This window comes from Chlorocebus sabaeus, chromosome 12, assembly GCF_047675955.1.
Source record: "Chlorocebus sabaeus isolate Y175 chromosome 12, mChlSab1.0.hap1, whole genome shotgun sequence".
Classification (NCBI taxonomy): domain Eukaryota; kingdom Metazoa; phylum Chordata; class Mammalia; order Primates; family Cercopithecidae; genus Chlorocebus; species Chlorocebus sabaeus.
This window is the reverse complement of record NC_132915.1, coordinates 112,110,078-112,130,946: the sequence shown is the minus strand read 5'-3', so window position 1 is coordinate 112,130,946 and position 20,869 is coordinate 112,110,078. Positions and strand designations below refer to the sequence as shown.

At 46.0% G+C, this 20,869-nt stretch overlaps 1 protein-coding gene across 6 annotated transcripts in view; it reads left to right on the top strand.

Annotated features, from left to right (window-relative positions):
- Positions 1-20,869, top strand: part of CAMSAP1 (calmodulin regulated spectrin associated protein 1) — a 103,792-nt gene that overhangs the window by 68,191 nt on the left and 14,732 nt on the right. For all 6 annotated transcript variants that reach the window (XM_037987010.2, XM_008005665.3, XM_037987011.2 and 3 more), the window contains 3 exons: positions 16,380-16,557; positions 19,305-19,396; positions 20,145-20,229. In XM_037987010.2, coding sequence (XP_037842938.2) covers positions 16,380-16,557; positions 19,305-19,396; positions 20,145-20,229 — 355 coding nt within the window. The remainder of the gene's footprint in view (positions 1-16,379; positions 16,558-19,304; positions 19,397-20,144; positions 20,230-20,869) is intronic.

Genomic DNA, 20,869 nt, shown 5'->3' with positions numbered 1-20,869 from the left:
GCTGGGTACCTCAGCTGGAAATGGAGAAATCACTCGTCTTCTGTGTTGGTCTTGCTGGGAGCTGCAGATTGAGCTGTTTGATCTTGCCAGCCACCTTCCTCCTGCCTTTCTTCACCCTTTTCATGATACTGTCCAGCTTAAGAAGGAAGTCTTGTTTTTCCTGCTGCTTCCAGAGCAGTTTCACCCGTTCTGCCTGGTGGGAAAGGCCTCTTCCCATCGGACCCCATCGTGAGTCGTGGCTGGAGCCCCGTTCTTTCTGCAGGTCTCCTCTTCTTGCCTGCTGGTCCTTAGGAATGAGGAGTCAGGAGTGCTAGGAAGCAGCTGTAGCTTCAGTTCACTCTGGGATGAGACATAGCCGGGGAGGGGGGCCTTGTAGTCCTGGGCCCGCTCTGTACCTCTGAGGCTGGGGAGTGTCTCTGGTCTGATACGGCATTACGCGGGGCCCTGTGCAATGGGTCCTACTGCCAGCTGTTGGGTAGTGGTGCCTACTGAAGCCCTATGGCCAGGAGAAGCCAACACTCAGATGCAGAATGCAGGTCTGCTCTTGGAAAAGTGAATTGCTGGCCCTTCTAGGCTGCAAGGGGTCTATTGTAGTTACCTTGCTGTCAAGTGATTGGCTGGTCTTCTCAAGGACGGTGCCATATTAGGAGTCAGCACTGGTCTTGGCAGGTGGTAGTCTGTGCTCTTAGTCTCCATACCTGCCTACCTCTAGCTGCTTCATGTGTGTGCCTATTGTCCTGGCCTGAGAGTGGCTGATGGCAGAGTTTGTCTGCATTCCCAGTTGACCCACTGTTAACCGTGCCCAGGCTTTCCCCTTTTCCATCTGTGGTCGTCAGGGGCCCTTGTGTGGCTGTAGAGAGGAGTTTGGTGGGCTGCTGGTGCCCTGGTGGCGGCTCTTGCAGGCTCGGTCCCAAGGCACAACCCCGTCTTACAGGTACACTCGGCCTTATGCCCTGGAATGAGTGGCAGAACCCAGCTTGTGATGGGCAGTTCTGAACACACTGTCAGCAGGTGTGCAGTGCCCTGTGCACATCGGGGGCTGTTGTTAATGTCACGTGATTCTCTGTGGCTCTAGAGTCCCAGAATCTTGCGTCGTGCTCTCCCACCTGACTTGCCAGAGATTCCTATGGCGTGTTCTCCCTTCACTGATACCTGTAAGGCCATTGGGTGTGATGTCCCCTCCCTTTCCCAGTGCATACTCATCTGTGAACGTAGCTGGTGGTCCCTCTGGGAATGACTGGGGAACCATTGCCATGCATGCTTACCTTAGTGTTGCTGGTCCCAGAGACGGCATTGTTGGGAGGAGATACAGACACAGACAGTCTCACAGCTATTCATATGCATGTGGCGGGCACAGAAGCAGTGACTTGCTGAATAACTAGAAATAGGGACTCATACACCCTGCGTCAGCAGGGAGAGGCAGAGAGAGAAGAAACTTGTATGGGAAGGACAAATCAGTTTCCTTAGGAAAGGCAGATAGGTTCGTAGGGTAACAGAATCGAAGGGAGCCGAACCGAGTAGAAAGTGTGTGGCGATGTGTGTCTGCAGAACGGGTAGAAAGTGTGTGATGATGTGTGTCTTAAGAATGGGGTAGAAAGTGCATGACAATTTGTGTCTGTAGAACAGGGTAGAAAGTGCATGGTGATGTGTGTCTGCAGAACGGATATAAAGTGTGTGGTGACATGTCTCTGCAGAATGGGTAGAAAGTGCGTGGTGACGTGTGTCTGTAGAACAGGGGAGAAGGTACGTGGTGACGTGTGGCTACAGAATGGTAGAAAGTGTGTGATGACGTGTGTCTGTGGAACGGGCAGAGAGTGCTTAATGTGTGTCTATGGAATGTGTGTCTGTAGAATGGGTAAAAGGTGCGGGTTGATGTGTGGCTGTAGAACGGGTAGAAAGTGCATGTTGACGTGTGTCTGTAGAACGGGTAGAAAGTGTGTGATGATGTGTGTCTGTAGAACGGGTAGAAAGTGCATGTTGACGTGTGTAGAATGGGTGGAAAGTGCATGTTGACGTGTGTCTGTAGAATGGGGTAGAAAGTGCGTGATGACGTGTGTCTGTAGAACGGGTAGAAAGTGTGTGATGATGTGTGTCTGTAGAACGGGTAGAAAGTGTGTGATGACGTGTGTCTGTAGAATGGGGTAGAAAGTGTGTGTTGACGTGTGTCTGTAGAATGGGTAGAAAGTGTGTGATGACGTGTGTCTGTAGAATGGGTAGAAAGTGTGTGATGATGTGTGTCTGTAGAATGGGTAGAAAGTGTGTGATGACGTGTGTCTGTAGAATGGGTAGAAGGTGCGTGATGACGTGTGTCTGTAGAATGGGGTAGAAAGTGCATGATGACGTGTGTCTGTAGAATGGGTAGAAGGTGCGTGATGACGTGTGTCTATAGAACCAGTAGAAAGTGTGTGATGACATGTGTCTGTAGAATGGGTAGAAAGTGATGACGTGTGTCTGTAGAATGGGTAGAAAGTGTGTGATGATGTGTGTCTGTAGGATGGGTAGAAAGTGTGTGGTGATGTGTGTCTGTAGAATGGGTAGAAAGTGTGTGATGACGTGTGTCTGTAGAATGGGGTAGAAAGTGTGTGTTGACGTGTGTCTGTAGAAGGGGGTAGAAAGTGTGTGATGACGTGTGTCTGTAGAATGGGGTAGAAAGTGTGTGATGACGTGTGTCTGTAGAACGGGTAGAAGGTGCGTGATGACGTGTGTCTGTAGAACCAGTAGAAAGTGTGTGATGACGTGTGTCTGTAGAATGGGGTAGAAAGTGTGTGTTGACGTGTGTCTGTAGAATGGGTGGAAAGTGCGTGATGACGTGTGTCTGTAGAATGGGTAGAAAGTGTGTGATGACGTGTGTCTGTAGAATGGGGTAGAAAGTGTGTGATGACGTGTGTCTGTAGAATGGGGTAGAAAGTGCGTGATGACGTGTGTCTGTAGAATGGGTAGAAAGTGTGTGGTGATGTGTGTCTGTAGAATGGGTAGAAAGTGTGTGGTGATGTGTGTCTGTAGAATGGGTAGAAAGTGCGTGATGACGTGTGTCTATAGAACCAGTAGAAAGTGTGTGATGACGTGTGTCTGTAGAATGGGTAGAAAGTGTGTGATGACGTGTGTCTGTAGAATGGGGTAGAAAGTGTGTGTTGACGTGTGTCTGTAGAATGGGTAGAAAGTGTGTGATGACGTGTGTCTGTAGAATGGGTAGAAAGTGTGTGATGATGTGTGTCTGTAGAATGGGTAGAAAGTGTGTGATGACGTGTGTCTGTAGAATGGGTAGAAGGTGCGTGATGACGTGTGTCTGTAGAATGGGGTAGAAAGTGCATGATGACGTGTGTCTGTAGAATGGGTAGAAGGTGCGTGATGACGTGTGTCTATAGAACCAGTAGAAAGTGTGTGATGACATGTGTCTGTAGAATGGGTAGAAAGTGATGACGTGTGTCTGTAGAATGGGTAGAAAGTGTGTGATGATGTGTGTCTGTAGGATGGGTAGAAAGTGTGTGGTGATGTGTGTCTGTAGAATGGGTAGAAAGTGCGTGATGATGTGTGTCTGTAGAACCAGTAGAAAGTGTGTGGTGATGTGTGCCTGTAGAATGGGTAGAAAGTGTGTGATGACGTGTGTCTGTAGAATGGGTAGAAGGTGTGTGATGACGTGTGTCTGTAGAACCAGTAGAAAGTGTGTGGTGACGTGTGTCTGTAGAATGGGGTAGAAGGTGCGTGATGACGTGTGTCTGTAGAATGGGTAGAAAGTGCGTGATGACGTGTGTCTGTAGAATGGGTAGAAAGTGTGTGATGACGTGTGTCTGTAGAATGGGTAGAAGGTGCGTGATGACGTGTGTCTGTAGAATGGGGTAGAAAGTGCATGATGACGTGTGTCTGTAGAATGGGTAGAAGGTGCGTGATGACGTGTGTCTGTAGAATGGGTAGAAAGTGTGTGATGACGTGTGTCTGTAGAATGGGTAGAAGGTGCGTGATGACGTGTGTCTGTAGAACCAGTAGAAAGTGTGTGGTGATGTGTGTCTGTAGAATGGGTAGAAAGTGTGTGGTGATGTGTGTCTGTAGGATGGGTAGAAAGTGTGTGGTGATGTGTGTCTGTAGGATGGGTAGAAAGTGTGTGGTGATGTGTGTCTGTAGAATGGGTAGAAAGTGCGTGATGATGTGTGTCTGTAGAACCAGTAGAAAGTGTGTGGTGATGTGTGCCTGTAGAATGGGTAGAAAGTGTGTGATGACGTGTGTCTGTAGAATGGGTAGAAGGTGTGTGATGACGTGTGTCTGTAGAACCAGTAGAAAGTGTGTGGTGACGTGTGTCTGTAGAATGGGGTAGAAGGTGCGTGATGACGTGTGTCTGTAGAATGGGTAGAAAGTGCGTGATGACGTGTGTCTGTAGAATGGGTAGAAAGTGTGTGATGACGTGTGTCTGTAGAATGGGTAGAAGGTGCGTGATGACGTGTGTCTGTAGAATGGGGTAGAAAGTGCATGATGACGTGTGTCTGTAGAATGGGTAGAAGGTGCGTGATGACGTGTGTCTGTAGAATGGGTAGAAAGTGTGTGATGACGTGTGTCTGTAGAATGGGTAGAAGGTGCGTGATGACGTGTGTCTGTAGAACCAGTAGAAAGTGTGTGGTGATGTGTGTCTGTAGAATGGGTAGAAAGTGTGTGGTGATGTGTGTCTGTAGGATGGGTAGAAAGTGTGTGGTGATGTGTGTCTGTAGAATGGGTAGAAAGTGTGTGATGACGTGTGTCTGTAGAACCAGTAGAAAGTGTGTGGTGATGTGTGTCTGTAGAATGGGTAGAAAGTGTGTGGTGATGTGTGTCTGTAGAATGGGTAGAAAGTGTGTGGTGATGTGTGTCTGTAGGATGGGTAGAAAGTGCGTGATGACGTGTGTCTGTAGAACCAGTAGAAAGTGTGTGATGACATGTGTCTGTAGAATGGGTAGAAAGTGATGACGTGTGTCTGTAGAATGGGTAGAAAGTGTGTGATGACGTGTGTCTGTAGAATGGGTAGAAAGTGTGTGATGACGTGTGTCTGTAGAACCAGTAGAAAGTGTGTGGTGATGTGTGTCTGTAGAATGGGTAGAAAGTGTGTGGTGATGTGTGTCTGTAGAATGGGTAGAAAGTGTGTGGTGATGTGTGTCTGTAGGATGGGTAGAAAGTGTGTGATGACGTGTGTCTGTAGAACCAGTAGAAAGTGTGTGATGATGTGTGTCTGTAGAATGGGTAGAAAGTGTGTGATGACGTGTGTCTGTAGAACCAGTAGAAAGTGTGTGGTGATGTGTGTCTGTAGAATGGGTAGAAAGTGTGTGGTGATGTGTGTCTGTAGGATGGGTAGAAAGTGTGTGGTGATGTGTGTCTGTAGGATGGGTAGAAAGTGTGTGGTGATGTGTGTCTGTAGGATGGGTAGAAAGTGTGTGATGACGTGTGTCTGTAGAATGGGTAGAAGGTGCGTGATGACGTGTGTCTGTAGAACCAGTAGAAAGTGTGTGATGACGTGTGTCTGTAGAATGGGTAGAAAGTGTGTGATGACGTGTGTCTGTAGAACCAGTAGAAAGTGTGTGATGACGTGTGTCTGTAGAACCAGTAGAAAGTGTGTGGTGACGTGTGTCTGTAGAACCAGTAGAAAGTGTGTGGTGACGTGTGTCTGTAGAATGGGTAGAAGGTGCGTGATGACATGTGTCTGTAGAACCAGTAGAAAGTGTGTGATGACGTGTGTCTGTAGAATGGGTAGAAAGTGTGTGATGACGTGTGTCTGTAGAACCAGTAGAAAGTGTGTGATGACGTGTGTCTGTAGAATGGGTAGAAAGTGTGTGATGACGTGTGTCTGTAGAATGGGTAGAAGGTGTGTGATGACGTGTGTCTGTAGAACCAGTAGAAAGTGCGTGATGACGTGTGTCTGTAGAATGGGTAGAAGGTGTGTGATGACGTGTGTCTGTAGAATGGGTAGAAGGTGTGTGATGACGTGTGTCTGTAGAACCAGTAGAAAGTGCGTGATGACGTGTGTCTGTAGAATGGGTAGAAGGTGTGTGATGACGTGTGTCTGTAGAATGGGTAGAAAGTGTGTGGTGACGTGTGTCTGTAGAATGGGTAGAAGGTGCGTGATGACGTGTGTCTGTAGAATGGGTAGAAGGTGCGTGATGACGTGTGTCTGTAGAACCAGTAGAAAGTGTGTGGTGACGTGTGTCTGTAGAATGGGTAGAAGGTGCGTGATGACGTGTGTCTGTAGAATGGGTAGAAAGTGTGTGGTGATGTGTGTCTGTAGAATGGGTAGAAAGTGTGTGGTGATGTGTGTCTGTAGAATGGGTAGAAGGTGTGTGATGACGTGTGTCTGTAGAACCAGTAGAAAGTGTGTGGTGACGTGTGTCTGTAGAATGGGTAGAAAGTGTGTGGTGATGTGTGTCTGTAGAACCAGTAGAAAGTGTGTGATGACGTGTGTCTGTAGAATGGGGTAGAAAGTGTGTGATGACGTGTGTCTGTAGAACCAGTAGAAAGTGTGTGATGACGTGTGTCTGTAGAATGGGGTAGAAGGTGCGTGATGACGTGTGTCTGTAGAACCAGTAGAAAGTGTGTGGTGACGTGTGTCTGTAGAATGGGTAGAAGGTGCGTGATGACGTGTGTCTGTAGAATGGGTAGAAGGTGCGTGATGACGTGTGTCTGTAGAACCAGTAGAAAGTGTGTGGTGACGTGTGTCTGTAGAATGGGTAGAAAGTGTGTGGTGATGTGTGTCTGTAGAATGGGTAGAAAGTGTGTGGTGATGTGTGTCTGTAGAATGGGTAGAAGGTGTGTGATGACGTGTGTCTGTAGAACCAGTAGAAAGTGTGTGGTGACGTGTGTCTGTAGAATGGGTAGAAAGTGTGTGGTGATGTGTGTCTGTAGAACCAGTAGAAAGTGTGTGATGACGTGTGTCTGTAGAATGGGGTAGAAAGTGTGTGATGACGTGTGTCTGTAGAACCAGTAGAAAGTGTGTGATGACGTGTGTCTGTAGAATGGGGTAGAAGGTGCGTGATGACGTGTGTCTGTAGAACCAGTAGAAAGTGTGTGGTGACGTGTGTCTGTAGAATGGGGTAGAAGGTGCGTGATGACGTGTGTCTGTAGAACCAGTAGAAAGTGTGTGATGACGTGTGTCTGTAGAATGGGGTAGAAGGTGCGTGATGACGTGTGTCTGTAGAACCAGTAGAAAGTGTGTGGTGACGTGTGTCTGTAGAATGGGTAGAAAGTGTGTGGTGATGTGTGTCTGTAGAATGGGTAGAAAGTGTGTGGTGATGTGTGTCTGTAGAATGGGTAGAAGGTGTGTGATGACGTGTGTCTGTAGAACCAGTAGAAAGTGTGTGATGACGTGTGTCTGTAGAATGGGGTAGAAGGTGCGTGATGACGTGTGTCTGTAGAACCAGTAGAAAGTGTGTGGTGACGTGTGTCTGTAGAATGGGTAGAAAGTGTGTGGTGACGTGTGTCTGTAGAATGGGTAGAAGGTGCGTGATGACGTGTGTCTGTAGAATGGGTAGAAGGTGTGTGATGACGTGTGTCTGTAGAATGGGTAGAAGGTGTGTGATGACGTGTGTCTGTAGAATGGGTAGAAGGTGCGTGATGACGTGTGTCTGTAGAATGGGTAGAAGGTGCGTGATGACGTGTGTCTGTAGAATGGGTAGAAAGTGTGTGATGACGTGTGTCTGTAGAATGGGTAGAAAGTGTGTGATGACGTGTGTCTGTAGAACGGGTAGAAGGTGCGTGATGACGTGTGTCTGTAGAACGGGTAGAAAGTGTGTGATGACGTGTGTCTGTAGAACCAGTAGAAAGTGTGTGATGACGTGTGTCTGTAGAATGGGGTAAAAGGTGCGTGATGACGTGTGTCTGTAGAACCAGTAGAAAGTGTGTGATGACGTGTGTCTGTAGAACCAGTAGAAAGTGTGTGATGACGTGTGTCTGTAGAATGGGTAGAAGGTGTGTGATGACGTGTGTCTGTAGAACCAGTAGAAAGTGTGTGATGACGTGTGTCTGTAGAATGGGGTAGAAGGTGCGTGATGACGTGTGTCTGTAGAACCAGTAGAAAGTGTGTGGTGACGTGTGTCTGTAGAATGGGTAGAAAGTGTGTGGTGATGTGTGTCTGTAGAATGGGTAGAAAGTGTGTGGTGATGTGTGTCTGTAGAATGGGTAGAAGGTGTGTGATGACGTGTGTCTGTAGAACCAGTAGAAAGTGTGTGGTGATGTGTGTCTGTAGAACCAGTAGAAAGTGTGTGGTGATGTGTGTCTGTAGAACAGGGTAGAAGGTACGTGGCGATGTGTGGCTGCGGAATGGGTAAAGGGACCTGGTGACGTGTGTCTGTAGAACAAGGTAGAAGGTACGTGGCGATGTGTGGCTGCGGAATGGGTAAAGGGACGTGGTGACGTGTGTCTGTAGAACAGGGTAGAAGGTACGTGGCGATGTGTGGCTGCGGAATGGGTAAAGGGACGTGGTGACATGTGTCTGTAGATGCACATGGGCCTCTCTGGGTGCTTTTGGGCAGGAAGTCTGTCCCAGAGGGGATTTTGGCACCTCTCCTTCCGAAGTTTCTGCCCCTGGTCAGAGAAGAGAAACTCTGAAAAAGCTGTTTTTTGAGTCTGTTGGATAGCAAATGTCAAAATATTTTTTTTATTTTTCTCTTTTAGACAGGGTCTTGCTTTGTCACCCAGGCTGGAGAGAAGTGGCATGATCTCAGCTCCCTGCAACCTCCACCTCCTGGGTTCAAGTGATTCTCCTGCCTCAGCCTGCTGAGTAGCTGGGATTACAGGTGCACACCACCACGCCTGGCTAATTTTTGCCTTTTTTAGTAGAGACAGGGTTTCGCCATGTTGGCCAGGCTGGCTAGAACTCCTGACCTTAGGTGATATGCCCACCCTGGCCTCCCAAAGTGCTGGGATTACAGGCGTGAGCCACCGCGCCCGGCCATCAAAATAATTTTTATGCCACTAGGGTGTAATTTGGATCCGTCCAGCATGGCGTACTGAATTCCAGTGGGGGTGCAGCAGCCCTTAGCGTCCAGTCATCCTGTCTTGGTTCCTTCTCATGGGATAAGCGCACCAGTGCCCTTGTTGGCCCTGCATTTTGTGCCTAGTGAAACAGTTCTCAATTCTGTGACTCTGCTGACCAGGCCCCATGGCTGCACCTCCACCCTGGCCATTCACCATAGTCACTGCAGCCACCTGGTTTCTGATACCTCCGTGAAGCCTCTCACTTCGGAACTCTGTCTCCCTCTTGCCACGGTGATTGCTTCCCCACAATCCAATCGTTGCTTCAGACAGCCCTGGTGTACTGAAAGGGGCGACCGCAGGGCTGCCTGGTGCTGCTGTGGGTACCCTTCTGACGGGCATGCTCCGCATGCTTCTGCTGTGTGTGTGTGTGTGTTGGGGGGTGCAGGGGTCCTGGCCCCTCCTCTGCTGTCCCGTGGCAGTTATGGTACTTCTCCCTTACTTGGTAAGGGCCATCATCACTCCGTTCCTGCCGAATCCTGTGCTCAGGGGTCCTCCCAAATGGTCACATTCTTCCTCAACCCGCTCCCTTGACAGAGGCCCTGAGTCCAGCACCTCACAGCCTCCCCTGGCTGCTGAAACTGGCTGGCTACACCCCGCAACTCCACAGGGTGGGTGGGGGTGTGGCCCTTTTCTCCCGGGCAAGGGCTTTGTTGGATATCACCCTGGTTGTAGGCCTGGTGACCGGGAGGGATGATGGGAACAGGTCCTATTGAAGATTAAAAGTGTATATATTTAAGGTGTACAGCATGATGTTTTGATACATAGTGAACTGGTTACCACAGTCAAGCTAGTTAACGTCCATCTCTTCACATAGTTACCTTTGTATGTGGTGAGAACACTTAAAATCTCTCAGCAGATTTCAAGTATACAACACAGTATTGCTAACTATATTCCCATGCTGCCTTACTCACCTTAAAATGGAAACCTGGTACCCTTTGACCATCATCTCCTTATTCCCCTCACCCTTGAGCCCCTGGCATACACTTCTCTGCTTAAGTTCTACTTTTTAGATTCCACATACACTTGTGATCAAGCAGTATTTTTCTTTCTGTGTCTGGCTTATTTACTGTACATAGTATCTTCCAGGTCCATGTGTGTTGTCACAAATGACAAGACTTCCTTCTTTTTTGAGGTTGAGTAATATTCCATTGTATGTCTCTGTATAGCACAATTTCTTTATTCATCTGTTGACAAACGGATTGATTATGTATCTGGGCAATCATGAGTCGTGCTGCAGTAAACATGGGAGTGCGGATAACTCTTAGCGACATTGATTTCATTTCCTGGATATATACCCAGAAGAGGGATTGCTGGATCATATGGTAATTCTATTTTCAGTTTTTTGAGTAACCTCCATATGTTTTTCAGAATGGCTATGCCAATTTGTGTTCCCACCAACAGTATACAAAGGTTCACTTTTTCTCCACATTCTCCTCAATACTTATCTCCTGTCTTTTTGATAATAGCCATCCTGACAGGCGTGAGTGATGCCTTATTGTGGTTTTGATTTGCATTCCCTGATGATTGGTCATGTTGAGCAGCTCTTCACATACCTATTGGCCACCTGTATGTCGTCTTTGGAAAAAATGCCTATTTAAGACCTTAGCCTGTTTTTTATTTGGGTTATTTGTATTTTTGCTGTTGAATTGAGTTACTTATGTATTTTGGATGCTAACCCCTTATCAGCCATACTGTTTGTAAATAGTTTCTCAGTCTGTGGGCTGCCATTTCATTTTGTTTGTTTCCTTTGCTTTGCAGAACCTTTTTCATTTGGTGTCGTTCCTGTGGTTTATTTTTGTTTTCATTAGTTGTGCTTTTGGTGTGATAATCAAAGAATTGCCAAGGCTAATGTCAAGGAGCTTGTTTCTCTAGAGTTTTACAGTTTCAGGTCTTAATTAAATTAATTACTCTTAGTTTAAGTCTTCAGTCCATTTTGAGTTGATTTGAGTATATGGTGTGAAATAAAGGTCCAGTTTCATTCTTCTACATCTGGTTAACCAGTTTTCCCAACAACATTTACTGCAGGTGCTGCCATCCTTTCCCCATGGTGCATTTTTGGCACCTTTGTCAAAGATTAGTTAACCGTATATCTCAATTCTGTTTCTTTGGCTTGTGTTTGTTTTTATGCCAGTATGATACTGTTTTACTATAGCTTTGTAGTATAATTTGAAATCAGGAAGTGTGATGTTTTTACCTTTGTTGTTTTTTCTCAAGATTACTGTGGCTATTTTGGGTCTTTTGTGGTTCCATACAGATTTTAGATTTGTTTTTCTGTTTTGGTGGAAAATGCCATTGAGATTTTGATAGGGATTGCAGTGAATTTGTAGGTTATTTTTGGTAGTATGGACATTTTGACAATATCACTTCAATCCATGAATATGGGATATCTTTACACTAATTTTGTTGTCTTCAGTTTCTTTCATCAGTGTTTTATCATTTTCAGTGTACACATCTTTTAGTCATTGGTTATATTTATTCCTAAGTATTTGTTCTTTTTGATGCTATTAAAAATTGGATTGTTTTCTTGATTTCTTTTTTAGATAGTCAATTGTTAGTGTATAGAAATGCTACAGTTTTTTTTTATGCTGATTTTGTATCCTGCAACTTGACTGAATTTGTTGATTAGCTCTAACACTTATTTTATGGAGCCTTTAGAGTTTTCTGTGTATAGGACCTTGGATCTGCAGTGAAACAATTTTATTTCTTCCTTTCCAATTTGGATTTCCTTTTTTCTTTCTTATTTATTTATTTTGACTAATTTATCTGACTAGAATTCCCAGTACTGTGTTGAACAGAAGAGGTAAGAGTGGGCATGCTTGTCTTGTTCCAGATCTTAGAGGAAAAACTTTCAGTTTTCCCCCATTTATTATGGTACTGACTGTGGGCTTTTCATAAGTGGTTTTTATTGTGAGGAGGTAAGCTCCTTCTATAACTGTTTCACGTAGAGTTGTTTCTTTTAAATCATGAATAGATGTTGAACTTTGTCAGGTGCTTTTTCAGCATACCGTTGAGATGATCTTGTGGTTTTTATCTGTAATTCTGTTAATGTGTTCTGCATTGATTTGCCTGTGTTGAACCAACTTGGCATTCCAGGGAGGAATTCCACTTAATCATGGTGTATAATCTTTTTGATGTAATGTTGAATTTGGTTTGTTAGTATTTTATTGAGGATTTTTACATCTGTGTTAATCAGAGATATTGGCCTGTAGTTTTCTTTCCTTCTGGTGTCTGTGTCTGCCTTTGGTATCAGGGTGATGCTGTCTTCATAAAATGAGTTTCAAAGCGTTTTCTCTTTTTTGGAAGGATTTAAGAAGAATTGGTAGAATTCAGTAGTGAAGCCATCTGGTCCTGGGCTTTTTCTTTGTTGGGAGGTTTATGATTATTGCTTCAATCTCTTTATTTATTACTATCTATTTAGGCTTTAGATCTCTTCTTTGTTCAGTCTTCATAGATTGTATATTTCTAGAGATTTATCCATTTCTTCTGCATTATTCAGTTTGTTGGCATATAAGTGTTTGTAATAGGCCCTTGTGATCATTTTTATTTCTGAGGCATCTATTACAATATCTCCTTTTTTATTTCTGATTTTGAGTCTTCTTTTTCTTCAGGAGTCGATTTTATCTTCACCAACTTAGTTTTGTTGATTTTTTTCTATTGTTTTTCTCTATTTGATCTATTTCTGCTCTGGTCTTTATTATTTCCTTCCTTCTGCTAACTTTGAGCTTAGTTTGTTCTTCCTTTCCTAGTCCTTGAGGTATGAAGTTAGATTGTTATTTAAAGTCCTGCTTCTTTGTTAATGGAGGTGTTGATTGCTACTGAATTCCCTTTTTTTTTTTTTAATTAAAAAAAGAGAGATGGAATCTCACTATGTTGGCCAGATTTGTCTTGAACTCCTGGCCTCAAGCAGTCCTCTCACTTCAGCCTCCCAAAGTGCTGGGATTACAGGCGTGAGCCACCGCACCCGGCCAAGACAGCGTTTTCAACGTGTTGGCCAAGCTGGTCTTGAACTCCTGACCTCCAGTGATCTGCCCGCCTCAGCCTCCCAAAGTGCTGGGATTATAGGCGTGAGCCCCTGCACCCGGCCTTCTTGCTGTAATTAATTTTAGGTTCATTCCGTTGTGGTTGGAAAAGATACGTGACATGATTTTGATCTTCTTAAATTTTTTATGACTGGGTTTTATGACCTAACATGTGATCTGTGCTGGAGAACGGGCCACGTGTGCTTGAGAAAAATACGTCTTCTGCTGCCGTTGGGTGAAAAGTGTGTATGTCTCTGTGAGGTCGTTTAGTCTGGAGCGCTGTGTAAGCCTTCTGTTCTTTGTTTTTGTCACTGTTAAATTTCCTGTCTGGGTATTCCATCCATTATTTAAAGTGGGGTATTGAAGCCTTCTGCTATTACTGTATTTCTTTTTCTCCTTTGAGATCTGTCAGTATTGCTTTATATATTTGGGTCTGATGTGGGTACACAGATACTTACAGTTGTTACAGCTTTCTGTTGAATTGACCCTTTTATCATGACATAACGACTTTTTTGTCTCTAGAGACAGTTTTTGACTTAAAGTCTGTTTTGTCTGAGATAAGTATAGCCATTCCTGCTTTCTTTGGGTTACCATTCTTACGCATGGAATATCTTTTCATCCCCTCACTTTCAGCCTGTATGTGTTCTTCACTCAAAAGTGAGTTTCCTGTAGGCAGTATACTGTTGAATCATTTAGCTACTCTCTATCTTTTGATTAGTGAGTTGAATCCGTTTTTATTCGAAGTAATTATTGATAGGAAAGGATTTCCTTTTTCCATTTTGTTAACTGTTTTGTCTATCTATCAGTTCTTTTGCATGTCTTTGTCTCTTGCTGCCTTCATTTGTGTTTTGTTGTTGTTTTTGTATTAATGGTCTTTGTTTTCCCTTCTCTTTTCTTTTTGTGTAACTTCCGTAGTCATTACCTGGGACTTACATAAAATACAGTTGTCTGTTTTATGATGGCAACTCACCCTCACTTATATGCTAGACCTCTCAGCTTTTACCTCCCCCTTCTACATGGTGTGCAGTTAATGCCACCATTCACAGCTATTTATGTAATCGTTAACATAACTTGTTATTTATTTATTTATTTATTTATGACAGAGTCTCACTCTGTCACCCAGGCTGGAATGCAGGGGCACAATCTCAGCTCACTGCAACCTCCGCCTCTGGGTTCAAGTGATTATCCTGCCTCAGCCTCCTGAGTAGCTAGGACTACAGGTATCTGCCACCACGCCCGGCTAATTTTTGTATTTTCGGTAGACATGGAGTTTCACTATGTGGCCAGGCTGGTCTTGAACTCCCGAACTCAGGTGATCCACCTGCTTCAGCCTCCCAAAGTACTGGTGTTACAGGTGTGAGCCACCATGCCTGGCCATTTATTGTTATTTTAAATATTTTTGTCTTTTACCTTTTTTTCTTCTTTAGGACAAGGTCTTACTCTGTTGCCCAGGCTGGACTGAAGTACAGTGGCTTGATCATTGCTCACTGTAACCTCAGACTGCTGGGCTCAAGCAATCCCCCCACCTCAGCCTCCCAAGTAGCTGGGACTACAGGCTTGTGCCACCACGCCTAGCTACTTTTTTTTTTTTTTTAGTAGAGATGAGGTCTTGCTGTGTTGCCCAGGCTAGTCTGGAACTCCTGAGCCTCAAGTGCTCTTCCCACCTCAGCCTCCCAAAGTGTTGGGATTACAGGCATGGGCCACTGTGCCTGGCCTCTTTTAACTTTTATAATGGAATTAAAAGTGATGTATCTACCACTGTTAGGGTAATACAGTATTATGTTTGTGTCTGTATATGTCCCTTGACCAGTAAGTTTCATATTTTTTATGCTTTTGTGTTGCTATTTAGTGTTCTCTTGATTCAGTATGAAGAATTCCTTTTAGTCATTCTTGGAAGGCAGGTGCAGTGGTGATGAACTCCCTCAACTTTTGTTTGTCTGGGAATGTTTTTTTTTCCGTGTTTCCGAAGTATTGCTTTGCCAGATATAATGTTCTTGGAACATTATATCTGAACACCCATCTGAAAGGAAGGGTTTTTTCCCTTCCTTTCAGCGTTTTGCATATATCATCCCATTTCTTTCTGGCCTGAAGGTTTCTGCTGAGAAATCTACTGATAGTCTAATGAGGGTTCCCATGTATGTGATCAATCACTTTTCTCTTGCTGCTTTCAGAATTCTTTTTGTCTTTGACAATTTGATGATACGTGCCTCGGGGAGCACATGTCATCTTGAGAGAGAGGCCTCTGTATCATCTAAATATGGGGCCAGCAGGGATGCTGGCCCTTAACAGGGAGAGGAGCCCTCTTCTGTAGGCTCAAAGAATTTTAGGTAATCTGAGAATCTGAGGTTCTCCAGGCCTAGAAGTTTGTATGCCACGAGTCATAGTCTCTTTCCTTCCCATCTAGGGTCTCACCTTGGCCTTGCAGCCTTCTTGGGTTGGGGGTTTAGCTTCCCTGGCAGCCATTCATTTCTGGTCCCGGCCCCTGGCTGCCAGAGAGCACAGCTCAGTGCCCTTGGCTTTTGGTCACATTGCTGCCTCTCAGCCTTCTTTGTCTTTTCCCTAGACCATCTGCAGAGCTCAGTGCAGCCGCCACGCCCTCGTCCTTACACTTCCCGCCTCCATGTTCACAACACATCACCTAGTGGGTGCCCCCCCACTGGTCCCACCATCTGGCCCCACCTCTTGCCTTCTTGAGCTGCTCTTGGCACCACCTCCCATAGGTTAGTTCTCTGGGAAGCAGCCTTAGAGACAGAGTCACTGTTTGGGGCTGATCGTTTGGGAGAGAGGTGGGTGAGCAGGCATGGGCCAAGAAAGGGAATGGCGCCCAAGCCAGGCTCAGCACCTCACCTGACCCCCAGGGGCTGGGGCTGAAGGGACCCGCCAGAGCAGCTGCCCACGTGCTGGGCTTAGATAAGCGCCCTTCAGACCCTGCCTCGGCCCCTTGCTGACTGGGTGGCTCTCTGGAGCTGAGCCCCAAGCCTTCTCCCAGGAGCCTGGGTGGTGGGCGTCTTGTCTAGCACCAGGATTAGTGAAGGTGGCATGTGGTTTTGGAAGCAGCTCACCAGTGGAGGACTTTTGTGCGGGTGCTAGACGATGACCAAGACAGAGCCCATCAGCTGGGCTTACGTTTCCTCTCAGTTCTTCTTCTCATGTGTGTTGTGTCTTTTAATTTTAGTATTTATTTTGGTACAATATTTACAGTACTTATTATTATAGAATGCATTTGTTAAACTTGAAACCAGTTTTTTTTTTTTTTTTTTTTGGCAGAGGTTTGGTTTCAAGAAAAGGTTGAGTTGGTGCTTATAAAAGCTGCAGGATTTTTCTGTGCTTTCAGTTAGTGTTGTAAGTAACGATGCAAAAACACTATTTCTGCAGCTAAAACAGTGTTACACCAGAAAAGCAGCCGGCCTCCTGTACCTATCTCCAATGCGACCAAACGCAGTTTCCTAGGCAGCCCTGCTGCAGGGACCCCGGCTGACCTGCAGCCCCCCGGGCAGCTGCCGGCGGACGGCTGTCACAGGCACTACCTGCACCCTGAAGAGCCCGAATACCTGTAAGTCTGTCTTTCTGCTTTCAGAATCAGTTCACCATCTTGTGTCCCTATTTGTGTTACTTTAAAATATTAATTGAAGTTACCTTTTGTAACATAAGCAATTTGTAGTAGCTTATGAAAGATTTTCTTTCTGCCACTGCCCTTCTGGCCACTCGGTCCCCTCTACAGAGGCCGGGAATGATACTAGCAGGAAATTCCTTCGAGGATGTGTACCTAATTCTAACATTGTTTATGGAACAGGTGTTTTTCTATTCTCTTTTCCACCATGTGTTACACTGTTTAAGAAATGATCTAAAGATTAGAAAGTTGAATTGACAGTTTAGGTGTGCTGTTTATGGTCTGATAGACATAAAGAGTGAAATCCTCTTGCATTTCAAATATTGTGAAGTCTTCAAAGAAGAGTATTTGTTTGCTTCATTAACTTCGGGGAAGAATTAATTTGATTCTAGTGAAAAAGTTTATAGAGCTGCTTAAAGGCTAAACAACTCTAGAAAAAGTTGTTTAAAAAGCGTTTTTTGGAAAATGAATTTTCATCACGAAGACCTAATTTGGATAACCATGTCTGAGATAGATTGATTGTCCCAGAACTGGGGGAGGGGGTGAAGGAACTTTCCCTTGGAGTAAGAGTGAGCTTTGTGTTTCGTGTGGTAGAAGGGCCCACAGCTGATTTCAGCCTGGAGCCAGTTAGCACACCTAGAGTGGATAAACACTGTTAACATGTGGCAATTTCAGATGCAAACACTATTTAAAAGTGGTTTTAAATAATTCACATAAATGAATGGTTCGGCGAGACAGCATGGCATAGAGCGAACTCATTTGTTCCAGGTTGTGTGAGAGGAGCTAAAACCGGCGACCGTGTTGAGGGTTGGGCTGCCGGGGCTGCCGGAGCCAGGAGGAAGGAGTTGAAAGGCCTTGTGATACAGGCAGTGAGGCGGGTGCACACCCAGGGGCGGGGCTTAGCTGAGGGAGGGGTTTGGATGTGTTCTGTGTTGGGGGGCTTTGAGACTGGTGTGTGTCCCCAGAGCTCAGAGCAGAGGTGGGGCGGTAACTGCCTGCGGGCACAGGCGGGGTCACTGAGTGAGGAGAATGCCTCGAGGCTGAGCCATCCCTCACATGGGCCAGCGCGGACACTTGGCATCCTTTCTCTGGTCTTTGCGTGTCTGTTGAGCCCTGTGTGTGTGTGTGTGTGTGCGCGCACGCGCGTGTGTGTGAGCAAAAGAAGCTGGTGCCCGTGTACACACTGCTCTGTGACCTGCTGTTTGCACCCAGCAGCCTGTGGTGAGAATTTTCCCACTTGGTACATCCTCCTCTGCCACAGTTCCAACAGCTACCCGGTCTTTCACGTCACGGGTGTGCTGTGAGCGCCCGCCACAGTTTCAACAGCTACCCGGTCTTCCACGTCATGGGTGTGCTGTGAGCGCCCGCTGTCCCTGCGGTGTCCAGGCTGCAGGGTTTGCATTGTGGCCCTGACACAGGTCCCTGTGCCATTCATGCTCTGCCCAGCTTCCCCAGTCTCCCTGCCCTGAGCCCCTGTCTCCGCAGCCCTTTCGCTTATGTGCTCCTGCACACGTGCTCTCACTGTGTCTCTGTGGTGTCTGTGTCCTGACTCTGGTGTCCTCTGTCCCTCTTTGCCTCTTCAGGCCTAGGTGTGCTAACTCTGGTCCAGGGTACTGAGCTGTCCCCTGTGATTTCCCCAGCCCGTCTGCACCTGGCCAATTATCCCTTTACCAAATTCTCCCCAAAGTGAAACAACCAAGATAGCTGCCTTGCAGTGTGAGCGTGCTTGTTTCTCGGGAGCTGGTGCCTGTGGGGTGGCAGGGGCTGCTGGGTGCCGGTCTCACGGGTGTTTCTCTGTCAGAACTGTGCGATCCACACACGTGTGACCTCGGCCTTTCCTGCACGTGCTGTTCTTCCCGGGATTGAGGCCCTCACACCGGTGCCTCTTTGTGCACCTCTCATCCTTCTCACGCCCGTGCCTCTGTGTGCACCTCTCATCCTTCTCACGCCCATGCCTCTGTGTGCACCTCTCATCGTTCTCACGCCCGTGCCTCTGTGTGCACCTCTCATCGTTCTCACGCCCGTGCCTCTGTGTGCACCTCTCATCCTTCTCACGCCCGTGCCTCTGTGTGCACCTCTCATTGTTCTTTCCCTTAAGCTGTAATCCAAGGAGTGGTAAAGGTGTGAGTGATTTTAAGAGGTTTTTATAGATATTGCCATATTGTCCTCTAAAAATGTACATTTTTACCCTCCCACCAGCAGTGTGGGAATGTTCATGCTGCTGTCTGTGATGGGTTTAAGTTACTCATCAGTATCTTCACAGTTGTGGCTTAGTACAGTGGGCATCATCCTTGTGGTCTATTTTATCTCTGAAGTTCTCTCTCTCTTATTTTTTTATTGAGGCAGTAATGTGCATTTTTGAAAACTGTTGCTTGTCAAAGGATCACTTTTTCTTTTTACTTTTGCTTATCTCAAAAAATCACTCTAATTGCACGCTTGGGTTTTGCTTTTCCCGTGGGAAGCTGGTTGTGTTGTAGACACATCGGAGGGTCGGTGTGCCCCTGTTCACGGTGTGTGGATGTCCATCCCAAGTTGGAAGTTCTTGGTACTCTTGGCTCATTTTTCCCGAACAATCCGAGTTTCTCAAAACTTGGTGTGAATTCAGGATGGTCCTGTATACTCGTGCATTTGCTGTTGACCTTGAAGTGTGATAAAGGAGGGATTTTCCCTGTAATTCTTTTTCCATTTAGTGGGAAAGGAACTGCTGCCTTCAGCCCATCCCATCCTTTATTGCCACTGCGACAGAAACAGCAGAAATCCATACAGGGAGAGGACATCCCCGGTAAGAATGTTGTTTCCTCCTCATCCTTTTTCCTTAATTTCTCATGACTATAGATTAGTACAATCATATTTCTCAAAATTAACTCATTTTTTTCTGATGTCGTTTTTTTGTTTGTTTCATTTTGAGATGGAGTCTTGCTCTGTAACCAGGCTCCCTGGTTCAAGCGATTCTCCTGCCTCAGGCTCCCATGTAGCTGGGATTACAAGCACATGCCACCATGCCTAGCTAGTTTTTGTATTTTTAGTAGAAACAGGGTTTCATCATGTCAGCCAGGATGGTCTTAATCTCCTAGCCTCGTGATCTGCCCACCTTGGCCTCCCAAAGTACTGGGATTACAGGTGTGAGCCACTGTGCCTGGCCAATGTAGTCATTTTAGTTAAGACTGTGGCCAGATAAATTTTAACTTGTGTTGATGTATCTCAGAATTTATAGTCTTGCCGTGAAACTATCATCGTTGACAGCGATTACCTTCTGTGTAGTAGACACAGAGTAACTGCGACATCAGCAGGAGCTCACTCACGCTGAAGCTCTCTCACAGTTCTGGTTACTTCGTTGGGCCGGTCACTGTTGAACCGTGTGTGACCATCAAAATGTGGGACAAGTGTGTGGTTTTGCCTCTCTGCTTTCCGTGAGGCCCTTCTAGTGTACTAACTTGTGAGGCATTTTTCTGGAGAAATGGTCATACTGAAAGAATTTCCAGTGATAGAAAATTGGTTACTTAACACTGTCTGTTTCCTCTGAACTGCAGATCAGCGACATCGATCGAATTCTTTGACCCGAGTTGATGGTCAGCCTCGAGGAGCAGCAATAGCATGGCCAGAAAAAAAAACCAGGTGAGTCTCTGTTTCAGCGATGTTTCTGTTTGGAATTTTTTTATACTAAACAGCAGTTCTTAAGATGTCGCCCCGACCCCCTCAGGATCACCGAGACCCTTTTAGGGAGTCCCTGCGATCAGAATTATTTTTATAACAACACTAGGACGTTACTGCCTCTCTGCAGCCTCGCGCTCGTGAGTGTGCCGTGGGATTTTTCGGGGTCTGCACGCCATGTGGTGTGGCAGCAGGTGGAGTCAGGTATGAGGGTCCAGCCAGATCCCAGAGCTATACAGGTGTGAAATAGTGCCTGGCCTTACACTGGAAGCTCCTTCTGGAGAATATAGTCGTTTGTCATGGAACGGACTAATCACTGTGATTTCAATCAATGTTTAGAAAATGTGTGAGCTTTAATTTCTAGGATGATAAATAGACTAATACTGATAAATAGAAACAAAAGCTCTTTGGGGTCCTCAGTAATTTTTAAGGGTATCAGGAGGTCCTGGGACTAGAGTGAGAATCACAAAGCTGAAATGATCCCTGATTTTCTTCTGCCTCGTGGAAGAATGAGTTTCACTCTCCTGCGTATGAGAGGCGTATTCTCGTTGCATGGCCGGCATTCTCCCCCACCGGTCCGTGTTGGGGGTCTCTGGTGTATACA